At 39.7% G+C, this 25,047-nt stretch overlaps 1 protein-coding gene across 3 annotated transcripts; it reads right to left on the bottom strand.

Annotated features, from left to right (window-relative positions):
* Nucleotides 1-1,120: 1,120 nt before the first annotated feature.
* On the bottom strand, nucleotides 1,121-24,764 carry LOC114140489 (sodium- and chloride-dependent GABA transporter 2-like). Of its 3 annotated transcripts, none has more exons than XM_028010409.1 (15): nucleotides 24,671-24,764; nucleotides 13,371-13,615; nucleotides 13,159-13,293; nucleotides 11,823-11,963; nucleotides 11,652-11,742; nucleotides 11,430-11,562; nucleotides 10,456-10,590; nucleotides 10,255-10,358; nucleotides 9,840-9,964; nucleotides 8,774-8,886; nucleotides 8,542-8,679; nucleotides 8,211-8,313; nucleotides 6,223-6,323; nucleotides 3,962-4,132; nucleotides 1,121-3,877 (listed from the first exon to the last, which is right to left on the bottom strand). In XM_028010409.1, the coding sequence occupies exons 2-15, from the start codon at nucleotides 13,582-13,584 to the stop codon at nucleotides 3,728-3,730; spliced, it is 1,854 nt and encodes a 617-aa protein (XP_027866210.1). In that variant the 5' UTR covers nucleotides 13,585-13,615; nucleotides 24,671-24,764; the 3' UTR covers nucleotides 1,121-3,727. The 3 variants fall into 3 exon arrangements, with proteins under 3 accessions (XP_027866210.1, XP_027866207.1, XP_027866208.1); XM_028010406.1 differs by lacking the exon at nucleotides 24,671-24,764 and adding an exon at nucleotides 15,334-15,584; XM_028010407.1 differs by lacking the exon at nucleotides 24,671-24,764 and adding an exon at nucleotides 13,742-14,077.
* Nucleotides 24,765-25,047: the final 283 nt, after the last annotated feature.

Consider the following 25,047-nt stretch of genomic DNA (forward strand, 5'->3'; position numbering starts at 1 on the left):
GTAGAACACAGTCCTGTCTCCTTTTTCCTTTACAACCTTCCCCTAAGAACTTCATATGGAGATGGGAGGGGCCTCAAGTGATGGAGGCACTTAGGTTCATGACCCCATGTTATAAAATCCTTGCTGTTCTTCTCCTGACGACAGACACCAAGATGGATCCAATATCAAGTTGAACTTGGTGCCCATATCACCCTCCTGTTATGCAACGTATCTCCCACCCCCACTGCCCGTCTCCTTTTTCTTTCAACCACCACCCTCCCCCTCCCACAGACTGCTTCTCCTTTACACCAAACTGCCAAGTGCACTATCTGAGGCGGTGAGATGCCCCTAAGCTCACTAGAGGTGTCATACCTCTGGAAGGAGGCAAGCTCTGCTTCTCAAGCTGTGATGAAAAATGATGCAGATGCAAACTTAGTGGCGCCAAGCTTCAGCAGAAATTAACTATCCCACAGCATCTTTTCAAAGCTCCGCTAACACAACACACGGCTTTGGTTCTCTCTGCCTCTCTCCTCTTTGAATCTCACACGCTAATCCTCCCATCATCTGAAAGGGAGATGCGTCTATGCCAAGGCATCCATATGGACGGAAACCACCCCCGTTTATCCACACACACACACACACACAAAAGAAAAAAAAAATTACCAGAGTCACACGTGGGAAGCTGGCTGCACTATGATGTTGCAAACCAAAACAAGTTGTGTGTGTGTGTGTGTGAACGTGCCGAGCCACGTGCGCGCAGGGACCGGCCCACTTCCGCGGCGACTGAGCAGAGAGGGAATCCAATACGGCTAATTGACAGGCTGAGCCGTTTATGTAACCGCCGGGTTCTGTCGGCTTGAAGCTGCCGCCCTTCGCTTCCTCTCTGGTCTCCATGACACCCTCCGCTTCCTTTGCCCACACGCACTGCTTCCTCTCCATCCCGTCGTGGACGCCCAAATGATCAATTCCCATCAGGATGAGGAGTCTTGGTTTGCAAGGTGCGCTCCCAGCATCTTTTACATCTGTCGCCGTGGTGACGGTGTGACTGGACCACAAGTACATCATGTCTCAACACCGGCACGTCCACTTTCACACAGCTTGACACTCGTCTGGAAACAAACAGGCACAACGGACCCTTTTCTCCACAATCAGTATATATATTGATTCAGAAGAGAACAAAAGAGGCACAGCTGTAAACACAGATGCTAACAAGTTGATGAGTCAATGCAAAGGCTTAAAGCACATAAAAATTCGGTTAGAAAGACAGCTCCTTCTAAGTTTGCTTACAGGTCCTCTTACATGTTTAAAACATCACTCCCGGTCATGAAATGTTTCTTTTCCACTTGATTTCAGAGATATAAACAAGCGATCCTAGTGTACAGTACATTTTGTCCCGGACTTACAGAACAGGAAGCTGAAATCGAGACCCATAGTGAATTATTAAAGCATGTCTGACTGTGTAAACTTACACACGTTTACATGAGAAATAACATCAACAACAACAACTAAAAAAAAACTTGCTGTTTATCAGGGCAGACATTAAAGTACAGAACAGAAATATGAAATAGTTTCAGTAATTCTTCATGTTTACATTCTCATTCTGTCACATACAGCGTCTCTCAAACGTGTACACAACCCTGCTGAATTGCTGTGTATTTCAAACATTTGCAATTTATATCCTGTTATACTGTACATCCTGAGCAGTTAAAGGGAGGCAAATCTAATGAAGGGAAAAATATAAAAAATAAAAAGCTGATGGATAAATTTGCACCTTCTTGAAGCAGCTTTTGTGTTCTAGAGTTAACCAAAGATTATTAGTTGTAGAAAAGATGTTTCTGACATTAGCTAAAGTCAATGTTTCCAGAAATATTGCAAAGGGTCAAAATTACACCAAACAAAGTTTTAAGCACATCACCAGAGAAAAACACCATACGGTTTGGAATAATCTAACCAGAGTCCAAATATATATCCGACAGATATATATGCATAAGTGTGCACACTTATTAACTATGCACACTTGGGTGCATAGTTTTACAATGATTTCTAATGGTTTCATTTTTTTGTCACACTGTTGAGAGACACTGCTATTGATAAAAAAATATTCTTATGCTGATGTTGACTTTGAAGGCTTGAAAGAGCTTTTCTTAAAAAAAACCCCACAACAGTATGTTTTCAGAATTTATAGGATTTAAGTGTGAATTTTTAGGAGAAACTGAAATGCAATATAATTTAACAGGAAAACATTATTTACTTCTGCAAAGCATAAAAACTATCAAACTGCTTGGGATTAGCTAATCCCAAGCTAATCTAAACTAATCTAATCATAGTACATGATTTTTGCATCATGTACTATGCAGCATTTTTGTTTTTATTTTGATTGAAAATTTTGTAAAAACCATAAAACTGTGAAAACAAACAAAGAACCAAATCTCCACGGACATTAGCTCTAGAGCTCTAGAGAATATACCATTTTAAAAAAAATAAACATTTTAAAATTTAATCTTGAGGATTGTAAACTGTGCAAACTTCACTCCTGTAAATTTAATGCAAATAATTCTAGGCATGTTCAAGCTGTAACTTTACTCCTTCCCTTTGCCCCCTTCATCATTACAATTGCCTCCTTATTTACCTGACATCACTGAAACACCGAACAATACAGGCAAACATCTTAAAAAAACAATCATGACAACAAAAAAACTTAAACATTTGGTGCAGACATTAAAAAATATTGTATAGTTCTTTTTTTTTTTGTTCTTTGAAGCAGCAGTTGTTTAAAAAAAAATAATTTAAACGAGGTTTGCAGAGACCTTCAAAGAAGGTATACTCTATTATGATATATCCTTTCAGCCGCTTTTCAATTTGAAGCGCTGACCTGTTTGACTAATTGTTAACTTTAATCTTACAAATAAGCAGGGAAGCATTTCAGCAACCCTTGTTTCATTTTTAATCAATATGACTACGTTTCCCAGCTTATATTCTGTTTATTATTGCTTATAACAGTTGAAACAAATGTACTGAAGTTTTTACTCTGGAGAAACCCACTAAATGATCATCTATGCCGTTTCTAAAGAAACGCAAAACTACCGCAAACTAGTGCATGTTTCAGTCAGATCTGCTGTCGTTAAGGTGTTCACAGCAAGCTTCAGAGCTTGGCAGCAAAAGTGGCATTTAGTGGACGCAACTCAAGTATTAACCCCACTTGGTTTGGATGAGAAATTCAAGAAATCTCCAGATAAATCATCTGACATCACATGTCTGACTCATGGAGTCATTTCGGCAGACATGTTAACACTCTCTGAGTCTCTCATAGAGAGTATAGTGTAGCTGAGGACTGCGTGCTGCTGCCAAACAAAGGGAACGTCTCTAGGGGTTGTTGTTGTTGTTACATGGTCCTCAAGTACAGCAACTAAACTGTAAAATTAGATGAAAAGCTATGATAGCAAGTATGGAGGCAAAAACGGTTAAGATTCAGGAGTGTGTGCTGTTTTTGTATGGAAATGACCAACTCGGGTGGGCAGGAACAGGAACCGTGGCTGATCTGAACGGCCAATCAAGTTTTACCCCAGTTTAGGGTCGGATGCTCTGATAATTCTTCCAAACTGTTGCCTCAAACTGTTGACTTTTTGGTAAATTCTAACATTTCTCCTTAAACATTCTTTGAAATAAAGTCTTCTGTTGTGATCAGCTGTTCTGTTCGGCACACCTGATTGGCTGAGCAGCATACAGTGCCACAAAGCGTTCGTTATTGTCATGTCTTCTTTTCTGGGAGGAGCTCTATCATTTGCTGCTTCCCGTTGAGAGGCGCCACAGGGCTGTAGGTCAGCGGCGAGCCGTTGGTGAAGAGGTGTTGGAAGGCCATAGACGACTTCTCAGCAGGGGTGCAAAGCCGATGGAAGCGCTAAGGAGTCGAAAAAGTTCCGGTTAGAAAGATAAAAATCCCATCGTTGCTGTGAAGTTTCGAGTCATCGTCGAGAAAAATCACCTGTGGCAGGGTTCCTGGAGTGGTGACCAGCGCGTACACAGCCCAGATGGGGAGCAGGGAAACCGAGGAGAGGGTCAGGATCCAGCCGAGCGTGGTGGCCCAGACCGGAGCCACCAGTCCTTTCCCCAGGCTCAGCGGAGACCAACGCACCAGGGAGAAAATAAAGGTAGCCTGAAAGAAGATGGAGGGATACGACTCTTTGATTTCACCACTCTATTCCAATATTTAAGTTATGAATTGGATTCTGTTGAAGGAGGGGTGAAAAGATAAGGACTAAACTGTAAAATGACACCAAATAACCTCAATATCTGGATCTTGTTAGTAGCAAAATAAATTCTGTGGATATGTTTTCATTTTTTAGATGCATCTTGATGCAAACTAATCCACACCCATGCGAGGAAATAAAAAAGTTTCTCAACCACTTTAACTTGTGCTTTGTTTTCTGGTTAGAATCAATAAATGTCAAGTTAGCATGCTAACCTACATCTAATAGCTGATGAAGTTTTAAAAAGGCATTACTGTCGTACTCTGGTGGAAAAACAGTTGTAAATATGCCCTGCAGCTAAAATGGTTTAACATTATATCAACAGCTAATGCTAGTTTTCATCTCTTTGATAATTTGTGGCCACATTTTAACTCTATTTGTTGCCTCCTGATCTGTTCCTGTCTCATGCTCATTTTCTTTCTGACCAGTTTGTACTTTCAAGAATAATGGAGATAAGTAATAATAATTTCCAATTTGTTCAGATTTTCTGAAGACTGCATTTAGTGCCACTTTCATTTATTGTGGTTCTGATCCCTGTTTGGGCCAGTACATGCTGACAGAAGAGTACAATCCTGGTTTTGTGCCAAAAAAACCAAACAATTCATGGAGGATAGAGTACCATCTGGGAAGTTAATCAGGTATGAACTGATGCTAACAACTGATATAAAACTGATCAGTACTTACATAAAGTACGGTGTCCTAAAAATATGGATTCATTTAAAAAATATCTTTAAAAATCTGTGGCGCCCTCAACAAATTGACGCCCTGGACTACTGCCCCTGCAAGCACTTTCTAAAGTCTGGCTCAGCTTGCAGCCTGCGGCGACATCCAACGGGAAAAAAATGCAACAACTAAACTTTGTTCATTGTGGATTGTCAGAGAACAATTCAGTTATGCGGAAGGCAAAGGAGGTTAACTGTGTGACTCTCGTAGAAAAATTGTGGAACATGCTCAAAGTGGAATAAAGACTTATTAGAGTTGTTCGATAAAGGCTGAAGGACACTGTTGGGTAAAATTGTCTCTAATAGGTATTTAGACCTGACAGACACCCGTTCCTGTCCTGGGTAATGTGCCGAAAACCTTCCATGATGCTGCGCTGCAGTTGGACAATGAGATGAAGCTCATTCTTCAGACAAACCTCCAACAACAACAGATGGATTCCTTCGTTGGAATGCAAAGCAGCGCTACTCCTCAGTCGCTTCCACAACAGACGGCAGCAGCAAGGCGGGATTTTTCCCATTTTTACAAGGCTGCGCCCAACTACCTTGAATAATGGCTTTTTTTTTTTCCTGACAGCAACTACTGGAGGAATGTTGTAAACTTGGCACTGATCTGTGATGCAGTGGAGGCCGTCCAGATAACGGAGAACTGTACGAAAACTGGTCAACCTGGCTTCTAGCAGGGTGTTAATGTCAGAATTCAAAAGTTTTCTAGACTTAAATTTCAATAGCTCTCAATGAATTTCCCCATTTTAAGTAGCACTATTAAAGAAGACTGAATTTATTGAAGATAAGAGGCACTTTAACTACCTAACCTGTGACTAGATGAATGTTTGGACACATAGTCTGAGTATGGAGTGTTTTCATGGAAGAAATGGTTGACTGGATGGTTCAATGAATGCATGGAAAAATGTTTGAATGGATGATTGGACTGATGGACATAAAGAGGAGTGATTAAAAGATGGAAAAAAATATATTTTGCACAGTCAGATAGGAAATAGAGTCTGGTAATGCAAAAAGCTTTCCATTTCCACAGTTTTCCAGGCTGGAAATCTATAAAATGGAATTGGAAAGACGAGGAATTCTGCTCAAGCCACAAATAAACCACAAATTGTTGCTGTTGCATATCTTTTTTCAGCCTCCTCATCATAATTTTCTGCATAAAGAGAGTTTTTTTCTTGTTTCTCTACCCCGTAGAAGTCCAGATATTTTAGTGGACCTTCAAGGTTCTGACTGAGGTTTTTGGTCCAGTTTGCCAACAGGCAGAGGTTACTCACAGTGCACACGGCAGGAGTCAGGTACTTCCAGCACAGCTTGAAGAAAGGCAGGGGGTTGTAGCCCGTCATATCTCTGATGTTGCCGCTGAAACGCTCGGCTCCTGATGAGCAAGAACACAGTAACAACAAAAGGAGTTTAGATTCTGCTGTCTTTTACTTGGCGGCAGAGAAAGCAAGAAAATAAATAAACATAAGAAAAAAAAAGAGTTTATTCTGCAGTTGAACCTTTTTATTCTTGCTATAGTGTCACCTGTACAAAAGCCATCCACTCTTTGACTATATGTTAAGTAGAGTCCTTAACAACAGTAGATTCCCACAGCTGTAAAAGAGCTGAGAGTCCTGACCGCTGTGCTACCCAAAAGCCGTCGACTCAACTGCTGGGAGAGCGATAAAACCTGTCTGGCTTCATCAAACAAAAACACACAATGTGAACGGATTCGGCCCATTTCTGATCCCCCGCAACAACAATTGATCGCTTTTCTCCAACAGCTGTAAAGTTAAATGCTGAACATTAACTGGGCTGAGCTAATTGTGAACATACCACTTTCTCTCATCTCTCGTTTAAGTCGACAGCGTCTCGTGCCGCATTAGGAGACCAATTTCTGCCCGAGATAGGGGCTCCCTGGGGCCGCTGGCCTGAGACTGAAAGGGGCCCAGGGGGCAGATTTAGGGCCCAGAGGAGACAGGCAGACGGGAGGATCTGGCCAGGAGCCAGCCTCCTGACAGCAGAGGAAGACTGCAGCCAGATTAATATACCGACTCCTGACTGGAATTGGAATGTAGGAGGAGAGGAGGCGGACATCTTCTATCAGAACCAACTACATTCATCAATGAAAGCATTTTAATATAATTCTGACAGAAATTTAACTCGGAGGGGGAACATTTATAAAAGTTAAATAAGAGAGGAATAGATCCATTAAATAACAAGAAAAAATGAAGAGTAGGAGGGAAAACAGCTCAGTGTGGAAAAAAGTTATTAAATAAATGACTCCTTATTTATAGTGCACTGCAGCTGTATTTACACCCCTGAGATTTTAAGGGACACAACACAAAGTAGCAGAAGAAGGCAAATGATGCACAGTTTTCAACATTATGAAAACCTGAAAAGTGTGGTGTACACATGCAGTCAGTGGATAAATACTTTGGATGCAAATCTTCAGCTTTCCACATTTAGACACTCAGTTTCTGCAGGTTTCACCAACTCAAACTTACGGCTTTTTGAAATTTTAGATCTACATCATGACAGAAATTTACAAAAACAAAATTGCATATTTTAAATAGAAGTTGTGCTTAGATGTTTTGCACATAATGAATGTAACATTAAGGGGTTGACAACAGAGACGAGCCAGAGGCAGAGACGGATGTCATCCAGTCACCTGGCGATAAATCTAAGCTTAAACATGGTAGATGCAAAAATGCTAGTTAGCTAGCAAGTGTATGCTAGCAGGTAGTTAGCGTTAGCCTCAACAGAAACAGAAAGCAATGAAGATGTTTCAAAGTTTTACCAGATATAAAAGTCCCACGAGAAAAATAAACTACACAGAATAGAGTTGAAATAGCCCTGCCTCAGCAAAATGTAAGATTAAAATTTTAAAGGCCAACTCACTTTTTAAAAATATTTAAGATATTTTGAGACCTTAATTTTAGATACATGAATTTAAGGCTTTTTAAGGATGTGCAAAAACCCTGAACCTAGCATTTTTACCCAGGTTCAGCTACAGAGTTTTTCAAGACTTCCCAATAGAAGACTGGATTGCTCTGGACTTTGACTAGGACACTAACACTTCATTGGATCTCTGGCTGTATTTTTACGTTTTTTCCTGTCTCTCACTCCATGATGCTGCCACAGTGCTTCACCATGAAAATGCTGTGTTCAGGGAGACAAGGGGTAATTTTACATCATACAACGTCGGCCAAAAAGGTGACGCCGGCCGACATTGTACCCTGACTTGAATGTTACAAGTGGTGCAGTAGAGCTGGATTCATACCGTAGATCCAGCCAACAGCCAGAGACTGGAAGATGGAGAGAAGCAGCAAGCTGGCTCCACTGCAGGAGAAGTGGTCATAGATCTGGAACACATAGAGACCACCCTATCCAAGGTGGAAACACATGGAGAGGACAGAGAGAAAACAACAACAAACATGACTCCTTTGTTCCATGTTATGGAAAAAAACCAGCTAACAGAAAGCATGGGCGTCTTGTTTTTGTAGCTCTTATTTTGCAGAAATCAGACTTTTCATAGAAAATGACTTCTCAGAATTAATGAATTTCAATAAACTCACTGAGGTCATGTAACACCATAGTCACATAAAACTCACCGGCGTGACCATGACCAGCCCAATGAGGAAGCAAACAATGCACACCAGCAGCAGCAGCAGCTCTCTGCGGTATCCGCGCCGGATCACGTGGGGATACAGGTCCGTCACCGAAGTCATGAGAGCCTCCAGGCTCACGAACTGGATCCCAGACGAGAGGAAAATGTTTTTGTGTGTGAGCTGACAGTTACACACTCCGCTGACGTCACATCATAATATGAAAGAGAGCGTCTACCTGCGTGTCGAGACCCAGCATGATGATCATGAGGAAGAAGCAGACGGCCCAGAGCTGAGGAACGGGCATCATGGCCACGGCTCTCGGGTAGGCGATGAAGGCAAGACCCGGTCCTGTCAGAACACACCATAAAAAGGGATTAACAGGGCTGTTTTTATTATTACTGTTGCAATTTTAACCATTAATAGGTTTATAATACTGTGTGCATGTATATTTTCTTCCAAATTGAAACACATCAGTCTTCTTAAACACCAGAAAGCCCCCAAATAACTCACACTTGAAATCATTAGAAAATTATGTCAGTTTTGCAAATGCTGCTCCAAAAAAATGTATCTATTGTTTTCAGTTTCAACAAGTCAACTTCTTAAACCTATTCTTAAATACTGATCGATATGAATAATATTGTTGGGATTTTAACCCTTCAAGTGTGAGTACGTTCACACAGCTTTGCTTTTTATCAACATTCTATCAAATACTAAAATAATTTCAGTAAAAACATTTGATTATAGTTATTAAGTCTTCAAATGTATAATTAATTGCAAGTAACATTGACTTTGATGAACTATTATTTTTGCATTGTCAGATTAAAAAAATAATTCCTCACAAATAAAGTACTAAAAACAGAAAATGTCCCAAAATTTGCTACATATTAAAACTAATATAAACCAAGTCAGTCCTTTTAAACTACATCATCTTGAAATATTCAAATATTATTTATATTTTAGGATTTTTAACCCTTCGAAATTCAGCACATTACACTGCTTTTATGTATAAAGAAAAAGAAAAAAACCGTCGCTAAAATAAGCAAATAAAAAGGCTTAACTTTATCTGCATGCTTTGAATGAAGTGTGTTAGTTATTTTTATTAAACGTAAAAAGGAAGCATTAGTTTTTAAGAGTTTTGCTTAATTCTGCCTATTTGGATTCAACTAAATAAGATGACGATGCTAAATTGGTTTTAAATTAAAAACCAAGTCACGCAAAATGTCCACAGAACTTCTTCAGAGTTCAAAAGGATCAGATGACGACATTTTAAAGACTTTGTGCCTCTGAGAGCCAGCTTTCACCTGACTGAGCCACGGCGCCTATGTCAACGCCTTGTTCTTCAGCCATGAAGCCCAGAACCGAGAAGATGGCGAAACCGGCCAGGAAGCTGGTGCCGCTGTTCAGGAGGCACAGCATGAAGGAGTCCCTGGGAACAAACAAGGAATATGATGCAACGCCCCATGATTTAGCACAGAAAAATTCAGTTTTGCAAAACAAGAGATGGATTTGGAGACTGGAGGCGCTCAGGGCTGAGTGTGTGTGGGAAAGTGAGACTGTGGGAAACATGGCAGTGAGGGATTTTCTTTGAGGTGTGGCTGTGTTGGAGTGTTTTCTCTGCCCATTCCTGCCATTCCTTCTGGAAGCCATCTGACTGATGGGAGCTAACATCTTACATTTCAGTGTGTGTGTGAGCATGTGTGTGTGTGTGAGTCTCACTTATAGCAGTCATTGTTGTATTTGTTGTAACTGCCCAAGGCTGTGAGACTTCCCAAGCAGATTCCATAAGAGAAAAATATCTGAGTACCAGCATCCATCCATACCTAGAGAGAGAAGAAGAAGAAGAAGAGGAGGGAATAAATGGGTAGAATTAAATACAATTTCTTATAAATCTGTACAATCTGAGGGGTGTTTGTGCACCTGAGGGTCAGCCAGGCGGGTGATGTTGGGTTTGAGGTAGTAAATGATGCCCTGTGTCGCTCCAGGCAGAGTGGCACCGCGCACCAGCAGCACAAGCAGCATGATGTATGGGAAGGTGGCCGTCAGGTACACCACCTGAAAGACGTGCAAACGCTACATAAACCCATCTTTATTCACTTCTTCAGCTGGAATAGATATAGAAAATTAAATAAAAGTACTCAAGAGGACAAAAACAAAACAAATCTGGACATTTTGAGAGACTCCTGAGCAATGTGTGCTGAAAATGATGTGTGGCTGCATTCAGTTGTGGAGGCTGATTCACAGGCTTAATTGGAGTAGAAGGTGATTGACCCAGTAATTAAGAGAGCATTGGGGTACAGGGTGTAATTGTGTCCGACTAAATATGAGTTTTCCGGCTTGGCAGAGAAAACCAACAGCTTACGAAAAGCAGAAAGATGCAACAAAACATTCGTCATAGTTCAGGAACTTCCTGGGAGATTTACTCTTCTATTTTGAATCATTGTTATGTTTCCAGGCTGTCTTTTGCTTCAGTGTTCTTGTTTCTGATGATCTCACATTTTCCTCATGGATGCAACACTTTTGTTATTTGAAAAAGTCTTTCCATTGCAGTTCTATGGACTACACTAATTTCGATAATTGACTTGTTTCAATTAGGTAAATTTATTTTCCGTTACTCCAATATGCACAAATTTATGGTCAATGGAAGTGCAGCTAGTGAGAATAAAAAACATGTGTTGTTTTATAAAGAAGATATAAATCTCTGGTTTCAACTGGATATACTTTGTTTCATAACAGACTGATAAATGAACAAACAGTTTGTACCGGGTTAGTGAACTGAATCCTGTTAGTTTTAACTCTGTTACATTTTGACTTCAACACAATCATTTAATGAACGCTTCCCCGTATTTATGAGAGGTGTAAGTACAAAACAATGTTATCAGATTGCTGCTGACCTTTCCAGTGGACTTCACGCCCTTCCAGACACAAAAGTAGCAGACGAGCCAGACGACGGCCAGACACAGAGCCAGCTTCCAGCTGACCGGACCCAGCTCATCTAAAGTTCCTGACAGGCGAAGCACTTCCCGTCTGGAACACACACAAACACACACGAGGATGATATCAATCCGAGACATTGACTATACCTGTAAACAGCATGAGGACTTTTCTACACTTACTCCCAGAACTCCATGACCGGGGAGGTGGCATTCACAGGCAAGCTGCTGACGTTTACAGTCTGATTGTATTCATCGAACAAGAAGCATGCTTCTGCAAAAGTACCAACACGTCCAACCTTAAGAATTTCTATAAAACCGCTTCACCGGCAGCTTGTAAACGCCGTCACCGACCCGTGTTCCACGTGTTGTTGCAGTGCGACCACGGCAGCTCGGCCTGGAAGCTGTAGAACAGGTAGAAGAGGGCCCAGGCCAGGATGACGACGTAGTAGACACAGCCGTGCAGAATCATCACCTGGCTAGCGTAGCCGAGACCTGCAGGGACACGACAAGAAGCTTACATCCCTTCCAAGTCGTGTGGGTTTCAGATGAAAGCGTCTTTTTTTTATTTTTACTGCAACTCTCAAGCTTTGCAGCCCACACCTCGTGTATCTTCATTAGGAATGAAGGATCTGATGATCTTGAGTGGGTTACAGACAGAAGACTGACTGTCTGGATAAAGAGCCTGTTTGTTGAGTCTGCTAATGAAATTCAGTCCTTTAATCTGCTACTGAAAAGTGCGGATCAGAGAGAAACTGACAAGAACAAATCTCTTTGTTCCAGGAGTTGACATAATACAAGCAAAGTTTGCAATTTTCTCTCCGAGGTGCAAAAAGCACACAAAGGACAGAAAAAAAACTTTTTTAAGCAATAACCCAACACAAAATAGCTTGCTTTTTATGTTCTGTACAAATAAAAATCTGAAAGATCAGCATGCATTTGTATTTGTCTTTTCTCTAACACACAAAAACAGGGTCCAATGTTGTAAAAAGTTACCTCTTTGTGTTTGAACTCTTCCAAATCTGTGTCTAAAGTCAAGGTTATCATCCTCTCTTCCCTCCCCTGTGTTTGCAATGTGGAGCTAAACATTCCCATACAGACGAGGATTTATTTTCTATCCCCCAATTTCCTGCTAAGATAAGTTTGTTTTATATTGTCTAGAGCTTCTGAGGGGCTAATAGCTTAAAAGAAGAGAAGCTGTAGCGGCAAAATAAAATGCATGGAAAGAAAACAAGACAAATAAGCAGAATTAATGAGGGAGAAAGGAGATTTTAGACAGCTGTTAGTTTCTCTTTAATAGCGTAAAAAGGATTTATTTGATTTCACTCTTGCGAGGGCTCGATATTCAGAATGACGGGATAATTGAAATCAAACAAATCCAAAAGGAAAGATAAAAAAATTAGTATTTCATGAACATTATTAAGACTGCTGCACAAAAGTTACACAGATTGCTGTATTTAAGCACATCACCTGAAAGCTTAGTGGAAGGAAAACGTGTGGTAGGAAAAGGTGCAAAAACAAAACAGATAAATACAGATTAGTTGAAAGCTGTTATTGAAGCAACCTGGCTGATTGCTTCCATGCCAAGCTGCATTAGTGCAGTAATTCATGCAAAAAAAAAAAGCACTTTTCATTCCAAACACAAACAGGAAGTGCAAATAGATTACTGATGACTTAAAAATAGGATCACCTCCAAATAATGGGCAAATGGTCCTCCAGGCGCTGACCCCTCCCAAGCTGGTGAACTGCCCCAGAGAGGTCTCCAGGAGGAACAGGGGGACGCCACACAGCACCAGGAACAGCAGGTAGGGGACAAAAAACACACCTGTACACAAACAGAAGGTTACAGAAATCTGCAAAACAAGAAACCGGAAAATTCCAAAAAATTGTTTTTCTCTTCACCTCCTCCGTTTTTATAGCAGAGGTAGGGAAACCTCCAGACGTTGCCCAGTCCGATGATTTGCCCGGCCACCGCCAGGAGGAACTCGGCCTTGCTGGCCCACTGGCCCCGGGCCTGCAGGCCGTCTCCCAGGGCTTCTTTCCTCCTGGGGAGGCTGGAGTGGGGGAACTTTGTCAGCGGCTGGTCGGCCGGCTGCGAGAGAGGCTGGTCGGCCATCACCGGTTCTGGCAGGGACACACACACACCCCTGGGGCGGGAAGAAAACAAGACAAAAAAGCAGAATTAATGAGGGAGACGAGCACATCTTGCAGCTAACGCAGTCAGAAGAAGCATTTTGACACATAAAGGAACAAGAAGAGCCGGAAGAACTCACATTGTCGCGGCTGAGCAAGAGAAAGTAAAGGCTGGGAGGAATTCTGACTGTTGGTTCGGCTGCTGTTCTTATCTGAGCTGTGTGAGTCCCAAGGACAACTCCTGTGGGTGTGTGTCCTTTATCAGACGTCTGCAGGACATCAAATGCCTAAATTTGTCCATCTCTCATTCATCGCAAAGAATAAATGTTGCTTTTGTAAACGGAAATGTTTCAAGCATGTGCCTAAGAATGCTGATTTTTGTTTATAAAATCTTTTATTTATGCATTTTACCCATATTTTAATCCAAACTTGAAGAAAAGCAATTTTTTCTATAATATTTGGGACTCTGTTTATTATTGTGATACATTAGTATTATTAATGCTTCCATTGTTATCCTTTGCCGGTTTTCCGTTTGCAATTTTTAGCTAAAAACATACAGAGTCTTGCCAAAATAATCATATCTGTAGAACCTTTTCACATTTTCATAATAATGCTTTATTTTATTTTGATTTTATACAGCAGACCAGAGGCGGAGGGAAAAACGTACATGGTTTAAATTTTTTTATTTTTATTTTTTACACATAAGAATCTGAAAAGTGTGGTGAGCATTTGTATTCAGACCCCTGTGGGTCAATACTTTTGTAGAAGCAGTTTTGGATGTTTGAAAATTAAGATTTTTGCCAATTCTTCTGGGCAAAAGAGCTCAGTCAAAACAATGTTCAAGCACTGGCAGATTTTCATTTGGAATTACACCTTTAGGACTTTGACTAGACCATTTTATTACAAAGTTATGGATATGTCTGGATCTAAATCACACCATCGCAGCTCTGGCAGTATGTTTAAGATTGTAATAACTGACTGTAAAAGACTGCTTCTCAAAGATTATTTTGACATATTGGGTAAATATAATCACATATTTCTACTGTTATGTTTGTTTTCACTCACTTTTTTAACAAAGTCTCAAGAGTTTAAGCATTTTTTTTGCACGTTTTCCTTCCCTTATATCTCTGCTGACGAACGCAAGTGTTACTTATGATTTTCTTTCAACAATAGCTTTCTTTGTTACAGAACTACTTTCTGCTACATTTCTAACATAAAATGTGAAGAAGTTGAAGGGCTCTTCATGCTTTTGACACTTTATTTTGATGTAAAGCGTCTCAAACTGCTTGTGCCACTTTTTATCTGTAAAATCCAGTGTTTGTTGAAGGATGCTGCACTGAGAATCTGATTTTTGTGTAAATTCCTCATATTTTTCGGTTCGTTTTTCATCCTCGTCGCTCCATTACGAACCATGTGATCAAATAACGCTGATGTAACAAGTCCAAGTCACCTTTCATAACTCCAGTTTTACTATCCACAGTATAGCCCTCAAATACACACAATAATGAGGTTGTGAGCATTATTCGAGGGTCATGCCACCTCTACTGTATTAAATCAAAAGTAACACACGTCATGTAACGGTGTCGGTGCAGGACTGAGCAGCAGAGGCGTGTTGGAGGCTGGGGATGCTCCTCCAAATCCCGCCTCACGCTACAGAGCCACCACGTTAGTTTTCGCTCTGGAAGCGGTATGAAAAGACAAAATGTAGACAACTGGACATGACAGCGCCTACCTCTGCGTTTCCGGTGGCTCTCCACACCTCGGACACCCCCCCGCGCGCGCGCTGAAATGGTCTATTCCGGGCATGGGCTTCAGCAGCGACTAGGAACCAAATTTACACCGTTGACTGAGTTTCAGAGTCCATTCGGAAGACCGGCAATATAAACAGGTTACAAAATGAACCGCGCGGCATCATGGGTATTGAGTACTCTTTCCCCCATACCGTCTCATTGTTACCAAACTTCAGAGAAGCCGCCCTTGATGACGACTTTGTCTCTATTTTTTGTTGCTTCCGCAACCTGCGCAGTAACTTGCCCTAGGGGATATTTTGTCCTCCATGTTACTTATTAATGAGAGTCCTCCTTCCTGTGCTGTGTATAATCAGGCAGGAGTGTGATAAAACTGAAGCAAAACGCATAAAAAGGCGTCTTTTGCGGCATAATAAACCAACAGGAGCGAGCTACAGCTTCCCGATTCGCTGCAGTTCGTTTGTATGGAAGACCGAAACTGATTAAAAACAAAAGCAGAAATATATAAAGGGTCAAATAAATTAACCAGCACACTTAAAATTACCAGTTATTAAAAAAAAAAGAAAAATATGCTTCATGTTTTATAATTTAATTTACCAAATTCTTTCTGTTTAGTCCTATCAATTTATATCTTAAAGTACACAGTGTAAATATTACTGTTTTTAAAATGCATAATTTCTCTCTATTTTAAAACTTTCATATCATTTTCAACACAAGTGTGTTTTATTTCCATGTGTTCTTTTGACATTTTTTGTCACCCATTTTTATTTTACTGTATGAATTTCTCTCATTATAAAAATGAGGAGGGGGTGGGGGGCTCCCAATGCTTCAACTTCTGCCTATTGGTTGCTTAGCACTACACAATATAGCTCAAATCAACAAAGATATGTAAATTCCTGTATTTGGAAAAAAACAAAAAAAGCAATGCTTTTTCATAATCTGGGAGACATTGAAGTTTTTTTGGTCCTCCATACATTGGGTTCTCCTCTACTTTCAGCACAACGTTAGTTTAATTTTTGAGCAACACAGACTTGTGAATGACTCGGGTACAAAACTCATCAGACACCACAGCAAAAATGGGTAAATCTTAAATGGTAAATTACTCAAACTAGAATGACCCTATGTGTAAAAGCAACCTAACTGGTTGTGCCTCTCTTGGCGACAAGCATTGCGGTTTTGAAAAGATTGGCAATAAGTGCCTCACTGTGGAGAAAGTATTTTTTGTTTTCTGCCACATTGGAAGGTTTTTCCAGCATCTTGGTTGGAACTGAGCCTGTAGAGCTGGTGTACTTCAGCTATAAGCGTTTTTAATGGACTATGTCATCACCTGTACCCAATCAGCAGAGCCTTTATAGCTTCAGTAACACAATGCAGTCTCTTGCTAACAGTCTGCTCTATGGACTTCATTCAGAAAATCACATTCCATTGCTCGAACATATTAGGCAACATTATCTGCAGTATAAATCACAAGCAAGAGTAAAAGAGCTTGTACTGTAACTTGTGCATATGAGCAGTCATGCATGTCAAAGGCTCCAGTTTCGAGAATAATACAGCGATCTCAAGAAAAGAGTAACCCATTTGTTTGTGCAATCTGAAATTAATTAGAGTCTTCATAATTTCTGAGAACCGTAACCTTGATATTAGCCCTTCAGGCACTGGCGACCAGTAAGTTCTGCTTTTTAAATCACTCTTCATTGTTAAAAAGAAACAGAAGTTTGGATTTAAGTCAGGTGGCTGAGATGCTCACTTTATCAATCCATAAACATGGTAAGCATGACACTGCTCTGATAATCTTGCTAATTTTGACTGCTAAGAGCCGTTAGTTCTTACAGCACTCATGATTTATGTGTATAGCTTGTTTTACAGTACATTAGAAAATGTTACACTTTCCAAGTCTGTCTCCAGCCCAACAAAAACTGTTTTTATCCAAAAGATAAAACTTTTGCACTACTGAGAACTCAGCCACACTCACATGGATTAACAGACACCCTTCAGCTTATTTGTAATAATTTTATAACATTAAACGCAGCATTTGAAAGTTTGTACTTTGTTTTTGCTCATGCAAAATGGGTAAAGTTACCATGCAAATAAACACCATGTATCACATACTGTATAGTGACGACAGTTGTGACACGAACACCACCACTTGAAAAGTTAAGGAAGTAATTCAAACCAAAGGTACAAACAGCCTTATGCATTTGAAAACCATTTGATTAATCTTTATGCAGATGCTATTCTGCATTAATTACAAGTGTTCTCCATGAGCTTAGCTGTTCTTTTCATGTGATTGATTTAAAACGCAGTTCGTTCTGTTCACATTCTTTTGCCTTACCAAACAAGATTATTAAAATACAAAAGGGGAAGATAATGCTTGGAAAATGTGAATCACTCAGCTGGGAAAAGGCTGTCATAAAGACAAAAGTTGAAAACAAGTCACCTACGTATATAAGCCTTCATGAATATTCCTCAAGTCACGATGGTTTAACTTGACTTTTAACTCAACTTAACCTATTGTTCTTGTCAAAAGAGTTTTTATTGGTCACAAGGACAGGACATCTATTTCTGTCTGTTTGCAGGTTATCTTTATGGTTTTGGTGATATGTGTTAAAGATAAGCTGAATGCTGCTAAAACTGTCAAAGGTGGTCATTAAAACCAGGATGTCTGATCTTAAACTCATGTCTTGATCCACTTTTTAAAGCCAAATAAAAAACATACATCAAAAACAGACACTTTAGAGGCAGAAGAAGAAAAATACAATTTCTTCTACATACCAAACTTTAAGATGTGAAAGAACCTCAAAATATCCAAATCTGAAGCTGTCTCCCCCCACCTCCCAAAAAATAAAATTAAATAGACTTTTTTATATTGATTAAAAATCTAACTTTACAGCTAAAAATGTCAACATTAAAGCAAATCGAGCTACAGAAAAAAAGACTTCTGCATTGTGGAAAGAAACTTCCACGTACTCCTCAAGTCTGAAATTAACTAGCAATACAAATTAATGTCAGATTATTTCAGGATTGTTCATTGCTTGGAAACTTTGCACAAAGGAAGCCAAGATGTTAAAGGTCAAGAGCCAGGAAGCGGTAAAAAGTCTCAACAATACATGAATTCCTCAACTACACGTGTGCTCTCCACACGCAGCCTCTCCACATACGAATGCCTGAATTCCCAGGGGTTAAATAACCCCCCGGCACCAGGAGTCCTTTAATACAGCCTCTGTTGTTCTGCCGTGACAAGCCTCCTTAAAGGCCCCGCCATTGCATGTAACTCAGACAAAGTGCAGCCATGCACACTTTCTAAGTGCTTTATGGATAGTTTTATAGGTGCGTTGTACTAAGGGCACTGGGTCACTGATATACAGTCAGAGGTGTTGAGAAACTCTGTTGCTCTTTGCAATCGGCTGCTTTGCAAAAACATTAAGAGTTGTTACTTCCGAGTTTAGAGAGAGATGCAAAATCAGTCACGATCATGCAAGAGACATTGAGCAGAAGCATGACCACAGCCTAATTTCTCATTGTCAAGATGCGACTGCAATGATTTTTTCCCCCGTTTTGCAAAAGTTGCGGCTTTTAATCTGTGCTGATTGGTTCATTTTGCTTTGGGTTTGGATTTTCATCTTGCTGAAAAACCCAAGAATAATCACTGAAATCTGATGCCTTTGGAAGAGTAAACGGTCCCACAGTACCACAGAGCCTCCACCATACTTTACAGTGTGTGTTAAGCACTGCTGCTTGTTTGAGAGTCCATTGCCATGGATCCATGTCTACAGCATGTGTGCTGCTGCAACAGAATCAATACAAGATGGAAATATTTCATCAACGTCCCAATAATAACACCGTTAATCTCATACTACATTAAAAGAAAAAGATTCATTTATCTCAGCAGACTGGATCCTGAAAGTGAAACTTACAACTTGACCTAGTTTGCGAATGATCTAGCTAACATTTATCTGGCATTTATCTGGCTCATAAATGTTAAATATCTCATAACATTTATGAGGCACTTTTTGCATGATTAGTTGACTCCTAAATATTAACAAGGACTAAAAGAAGATGGTTATGTAACGGCAAAATCAAGATATGCAGCCCTAATATGAGGATACTGAACTGTACACCCTTTATCCCAGTAGTGAAGTACTATTCAAATCAGAAGAGGATCCACATGCATAAATTAAATGATAGAGGTAAAAAAAAAAAAAAAAAAAATTGGTATAATGTTTTAGTTGTGATTGAGCATTATAAATGGCAATATAAATATGTGTGTATGAGGTCAGAGATGGTTTGAAAAGCAGGTGTCTTCTGGTTTAGCAGCTACAGACAAGATACCCAACACCTTCCAACTGGCTCACTGTGACCCGATCCGGCCCCCAGCTGCAAGCTAACAAGGCCCATGCAAACACACTCTCTGCAACAAAAATCTCTTAGTTTCTGACAAATATGTTCTTTTTATAGTATACAGAGATGTAAGTCGGGAGGATGAAGTGTGAGCAGATTTGCCTTTTGTTGCAAATTTGTTTTATTTCAAATAAAATCTTTTAGCACTTTTCTTTGAATATTTTACTCATGTTAATATTTATGCATATTAAGTAAAAGTTGCTGATTCACCATGAGAACACAGCTGACAAAAGCTGTTGGGAGTCTTTGCTCCTACCTATTGTTCAGCATGAATATCTGTTTGTTTAGGAATTATACAACTTGAAACAAAAGATTAAACTCTTACTGAGAGAAGTAGTTGAAATACTCACCTACTTCCTTTGCTGACATTATGCTAAATCTGTTTGTATACATGCAGAAGGTTTATTGTTGAATAGTTATTCCTGACTTTAAGATTTAATCATTTGCTTTTGAAATAAAATCCTTACATGGCATCTTTTAATAATCTGAACTGAGCACAAAGAAAAAAATCCACACCACACTAACGTTAACAAGATTATTTCATCAAACGCTTATTTAAAATTCCTGGTGTGGTTTGCTTAAGAGCTCTAATTCCTTGGACTTTCCTGTGTCTGCTTCTCAAATCCTCAATAGGTAAACATTTTAGCAGCTCAGTCAGAAGACATTTATAGAAATACTCCACAGTATTCCACTTGTAGAAGTTGTTATGATGTATCAAAGGAATATGAACTTTTGAAGTGGCGTTTTTTAAAAAAAAGGTTAAACGTGGAGTGTCTTACCTGCTGTAGATAATGTCTATGTTCTTAATTTGGAATAAATCCAGTTTATTTGGTCACTGAGGGTAAAGCTAATGGCCGCCATCTCAAACTTATCTTAGTGGTTACGGCAAACACTATTTTATCATTTATTTAACATTTCAGAGAAACATACCTTAGCAACCTGTCAGTGGCTGTAAAGCAGTGTTATAAATCAATAATTAAAAAGAATTCCAGCCAAGAAAGACAAATTAAATGATCAACTTAATTTTTACTTTGGGATCATAAAAAGCAAATGCACAAACATTAAAAATTAGGGAATTTAAATTAAGTACAAAGATCATTCTGACGGGAGATTAAAATCTGGCTTAACGTAAGTAGAAAATTAGCTTAGCTCAGTTTGAATTATACAACATAATATTTTCCCTTATTGTTACAATTTGTTCACAGAAAAGATACAGAAGCTAATCAACTAAACAAGGTGAGCTAAGTATAGTATGTACATATTTCAGCTAACATCTTTATCCTCATTGCTGAAACTAATCACACTATGGATCAGAAATGGAAAATCTGTAGGAACTTTAGAAATCCCTAGAGACTTGAGTCTAAAGTATTCTAGGAAAGAATGCGAAGACAGATGTATAAGTGGAAGCAAATCATTTGATTAAAATGAGATAAAGCCACTTGGAGATGATGAAATACCAGTTCCTAGCTGAAATTTGACAGACTATCTCTTGTCCTCCTGTTGAACTTACCTCTGTTTGTGGATTCTCACTAAACCCTCGAGATGGTGCCTTAATGAGCCGGATTAATTGAGACCCTGCTCATCCTGATCATTTTACAGAGTAGTGGGTCCGACCCCGTCTCTCTCCCGTTGCCCATCCAGCCTCAGCCTGTTATAAACCAGACTCTCAGGCAGACCTGAGTGATCTAAACAAAGCCGGATTCCTGTTGATCACTGAGCCTGAAGTCGAGGGGCTAAATCATCACATCATGGGACTGGTAAGAGCCTGGATGGTTGACTCGTGAATACTCGACCCTGAAGCAGCATTAACAGTTTCCCTCCTTTGCAATAGCAGGAAACAAAACTGAACTCCAGTATATACCGTAAAAGCTACACATCTTTGATTTGATGGAGTAGAAGATACATCAAGACGCTTTATAGCATCAACCAGAGTTTGGATGAGAGCGTAGAAGTCATGCCTTTATCCAGGACGTCAACTGTACAGTAATTAATCCATCTAATCTGCCTGAGGCTCCCAGACCTTCACTCTGGGCTGCAATCGGCCCAAGGAGGAATGCAGGGAGGGATTATCTGAAAACCTCATCTAATAAGCCCTTCTGCTTTCACTGATAAACTGTTTTTGCTATCAATGAATTAAAGGTATGAAAAAAACCTAACTTGAGGATAAGATGTTTTTCAGTATTAATTTAAATTAATCTCAATGGGCTGGACTTCTTCACTTAAATGTGATTAAAAAGGATAAGATTGTATAATTTTAAGATCAGTGAAAGACAACCAGAGTATATACAAAGTGTATTTTTTATTCAGTAAGGGGTAAAAACTGTCAAGAAAGAAAGTAAAAACAATACTCCTGGAGAACATACAGATACTAGCGGTGCTTTGATGAGTTTGTGTGATGCATTTCATTATGCCAAAGACCAAAAACAATCTATGTTGGATTCAAAACCTCCACAAAGGACAGAGAAATATCACAGAAAATGTGTTTTTACCATGATGTAATCCCCAAAAAAGCTTGAGGTGATTCTTTTACGGTTTAACATAAGTTCTATTATTGGCACAAAAGTGGCTTACCTCACTTATGACTACATTGCTGCCACAACAAATGAAGTCCCAGTGATGAGATCTACTGGGAATTTAAGGATCTGGTAGTTACTCATGTTGACTTCGTAGAATTGTTTTCATTCAGCCCCAATTGACATTGATTTTAGCTTAAGCCATTTAGTTTGTGGGTTTGCTCCTGGAGTAATTTTGGTAGGCCAGACCTAGAAAAGGCTCACCACTTCCTTTCCGGTTCACAAATTGAAAGATTATTTTAAAAAGCCTGAGTTTTTTGTTTTTGTTTTTGGTCTTCATCTGATATTTCAAATTTGATGATCTGAAATATTTGAGAAGCAAAAGCAGAAGAAATCACTCTAGCTTGTCCTTCCCTTGTGATTAGTTGTACTCTACCAGCCCCTTCCACATAAATCAGCTTGAGTCTGTGTTGACTGACCAGGTTGATAACCAATGTGTTGACAACACTTCTCATCATGCAGATAAGCCACATGAATGGCTTGGCTTGAATAATGCTGACAGCTCACTGCGGCAAATATGACCTTAGCCCTTCCAGTAGGTAATGAGGAAGTGACACATGCAACTATCCCACCCAGCCTGCTACAACTACTATACATTAGCACATTATGAAACAGAGCAGTTTCATAAACACAAAACGGCACCAGGCCCACATCATCGACTCCGGCGAAACTCTCTAATGTTTCTACCAGTGGCTCATGGAAAACTGGGAGACTGCTTAACGAGAGAGTCAGTCCCCCCTCACTGCGATGACAGAAAGCGGCACTTCCTGAACGCAAGAAACTAAATCTAAGAAGCTGCCTCAGCGTATGTGGCTAAATCGCATGAGAGCGATGGAAACATCCGTGGTCACCTTTGGCAGACGTTAGAAAGTCCCTCCGGCTAAACACAGCCTGAAAATAAAACGCACGCTGCTGCTGACGTGACATCACAACACGTCTACATCAGCACAAACAGGGAGAAATAGGTCTTTAGGTGAATGTAGTCGTGTTGCTGGCGAAACATGGTGGCTGCCATGTGAGTGGGACTGCCTGCAGATCAATTAAAGGCTGCTTTACCTTTAATTATAGTATTTTGGCAATTGCACGTTATACTGTAGAGCTCAAAAAACCTTATGTTTACAAAAGAGTGACTTCATACTGTATGCAAACTCAGATTACTGTATTTTATCAGTTGTTTTATGGAAACACAAAACTGTTCATAATTGTGAAGGGGTATGAAAAGTGTGCCATGCCTTAATAATTAGGCAAATTCCACAAACTCAATTAGATTCAGGTTTGGACTTTGACTATGCAGTTTTAAAACACGAAAATATTTTGTTTGGATCTATTTCAGACTCTCAAGCCTTAAGAAATAATTGCTTTATCCATCTTCTTACCCAGTCTGCCAAATGTCCCAGCTGAAAGAACAAACAGAAAAACAATCCAACATAATGCTGCCACCACCATGTCCATGTAAGGATCAAATTTTCAATGCTAGTTTTTTAATCACCCTGTGTTGCATACATATTTAATTTATTCTTCATCTATTTCACATTAAAATGCATTTCATTTCTGGCTGTAATGTGAAAAAAATTTAAAAAGTAAATAATCTGAAGATTTGTATTATTGATTATTTATTCCTGCTGCTAATCTGGTCTGTTCTTCCTGTGGCCATGTAGCCATGGAGAAAAGAGAACCTGCGGAACCACAGAAATAGCAGATGATGTGTAAACATCAGAGCAGATAACACAGATTAAGACATGTTATCTTTTGATGGTCAAACAAAAGGAAGTGTGAAATGCAGAAATACAAGTTTAGGTCAAGCATAGTAAGTTTGCGCCTAGCATGACTCAGCATTTTGTATAAGCAGGGTTGTGATGCAAGTCATGGTTACAAAACAATTTGTTTTAGGTTACAGTGTCTGATCAGGAACTCTTAATCTGTGTTCTTAATTAAAACTTTGCCTGTTTTTTTTACTTTTTTGTCATGTTTTTAGAAAAAATATTATATATAAAAAATTACATGAATATGGCCACACCGGTCTCACACATAACCCAGAGTCAAAACAGTGTCATTGTCTTGTAATTTAATCCATTATTTTGTATTTTGTATGTAATTAAAAGCCACATTCACACACAAACATTTGCGCACACGTGTCTTTCCTCTACCTGCGGTAACCTGAGACTGTCCTCTTTGTACTCTTCCCCTGCCTGGAAACATACAGGTACTCAGCAATAAAACATCCACACAAATCAGGTGGGAGGAGTAAATCAGCTCCAAATGTCCAGGTGGGCTCTGTTTTACTCCTTTTACTACGCGGTTAAAGTTCACATCTAAGCTGTTTTTGGATAATAAAGAATTGCTTGCTTACCTCGTCCTCACGTCCTGAGAAATGACTGAAACGGGCCCAGGGACATGACAGGTGTAGTCGTGGGGGAGGAGCTTTGGACCAGAGAGCTGCTGAGGCAAAACAGAGCATCAGTGTGATGACACAACTTTGACTGGGCCATTTCAGCACGTGAATATGCATTGTTCTAAACTGTGTTTTGTTGGAGTGTGAATCTCCGACTCAGTCCCAAGCCAGAAACTTCTCTTCGGGACGTTTCATTAATTCACATTTTACATTTAGCATTAAAAAAACAGTCACCATGAGCATGGTCTCTACTGAGGGACAGGTGTATGCATGAATTTTTTATGCATGGACCCATGCATAAAGAACCTTCAGTTCTCAGGTGTGTCACTCTACTT

This window comes from Xiphophorus couchianus, chromosome 24, assembly GCF_001444195.1.
Source record: "Xiphophorus couchianus chromosome 24, X_couchianus-1.0, whole genome shotgun sequence".
Classification (NCBI taxonomy): Eukaryota; Metazoa; Chordata; class Actinopteri; order Cyprinodontiformes; family Poeciliidae; genus Xiphophorus; species Xiphophorus couchianus.

Bases quoted from the DNA above. Each gene is read 5' to 3' on its own strand.
- LOC114140489 (XM_028010406.1), bottom strand. From the start codon at position 15,407: ATGCCCGGAATAGACCATTTCAGCGCGCGCGCGGGGGGGTGTCCGAGG. The intron at 11,743-11,822 runs GTCGGTGACGGC...GTACTTTTGCAG, and splicing joins CAACAACACGTGGAACACGG to AAGCATGCTTCTTGTTCGAT. The intron at 8,887-9,839 runs GTGAAAGCTGGC...GTGTTCTGACAG, and splicing joins AGGCGCCGTGGCTCAGTCAG to GACCGGGTCTTGCCTTCATC.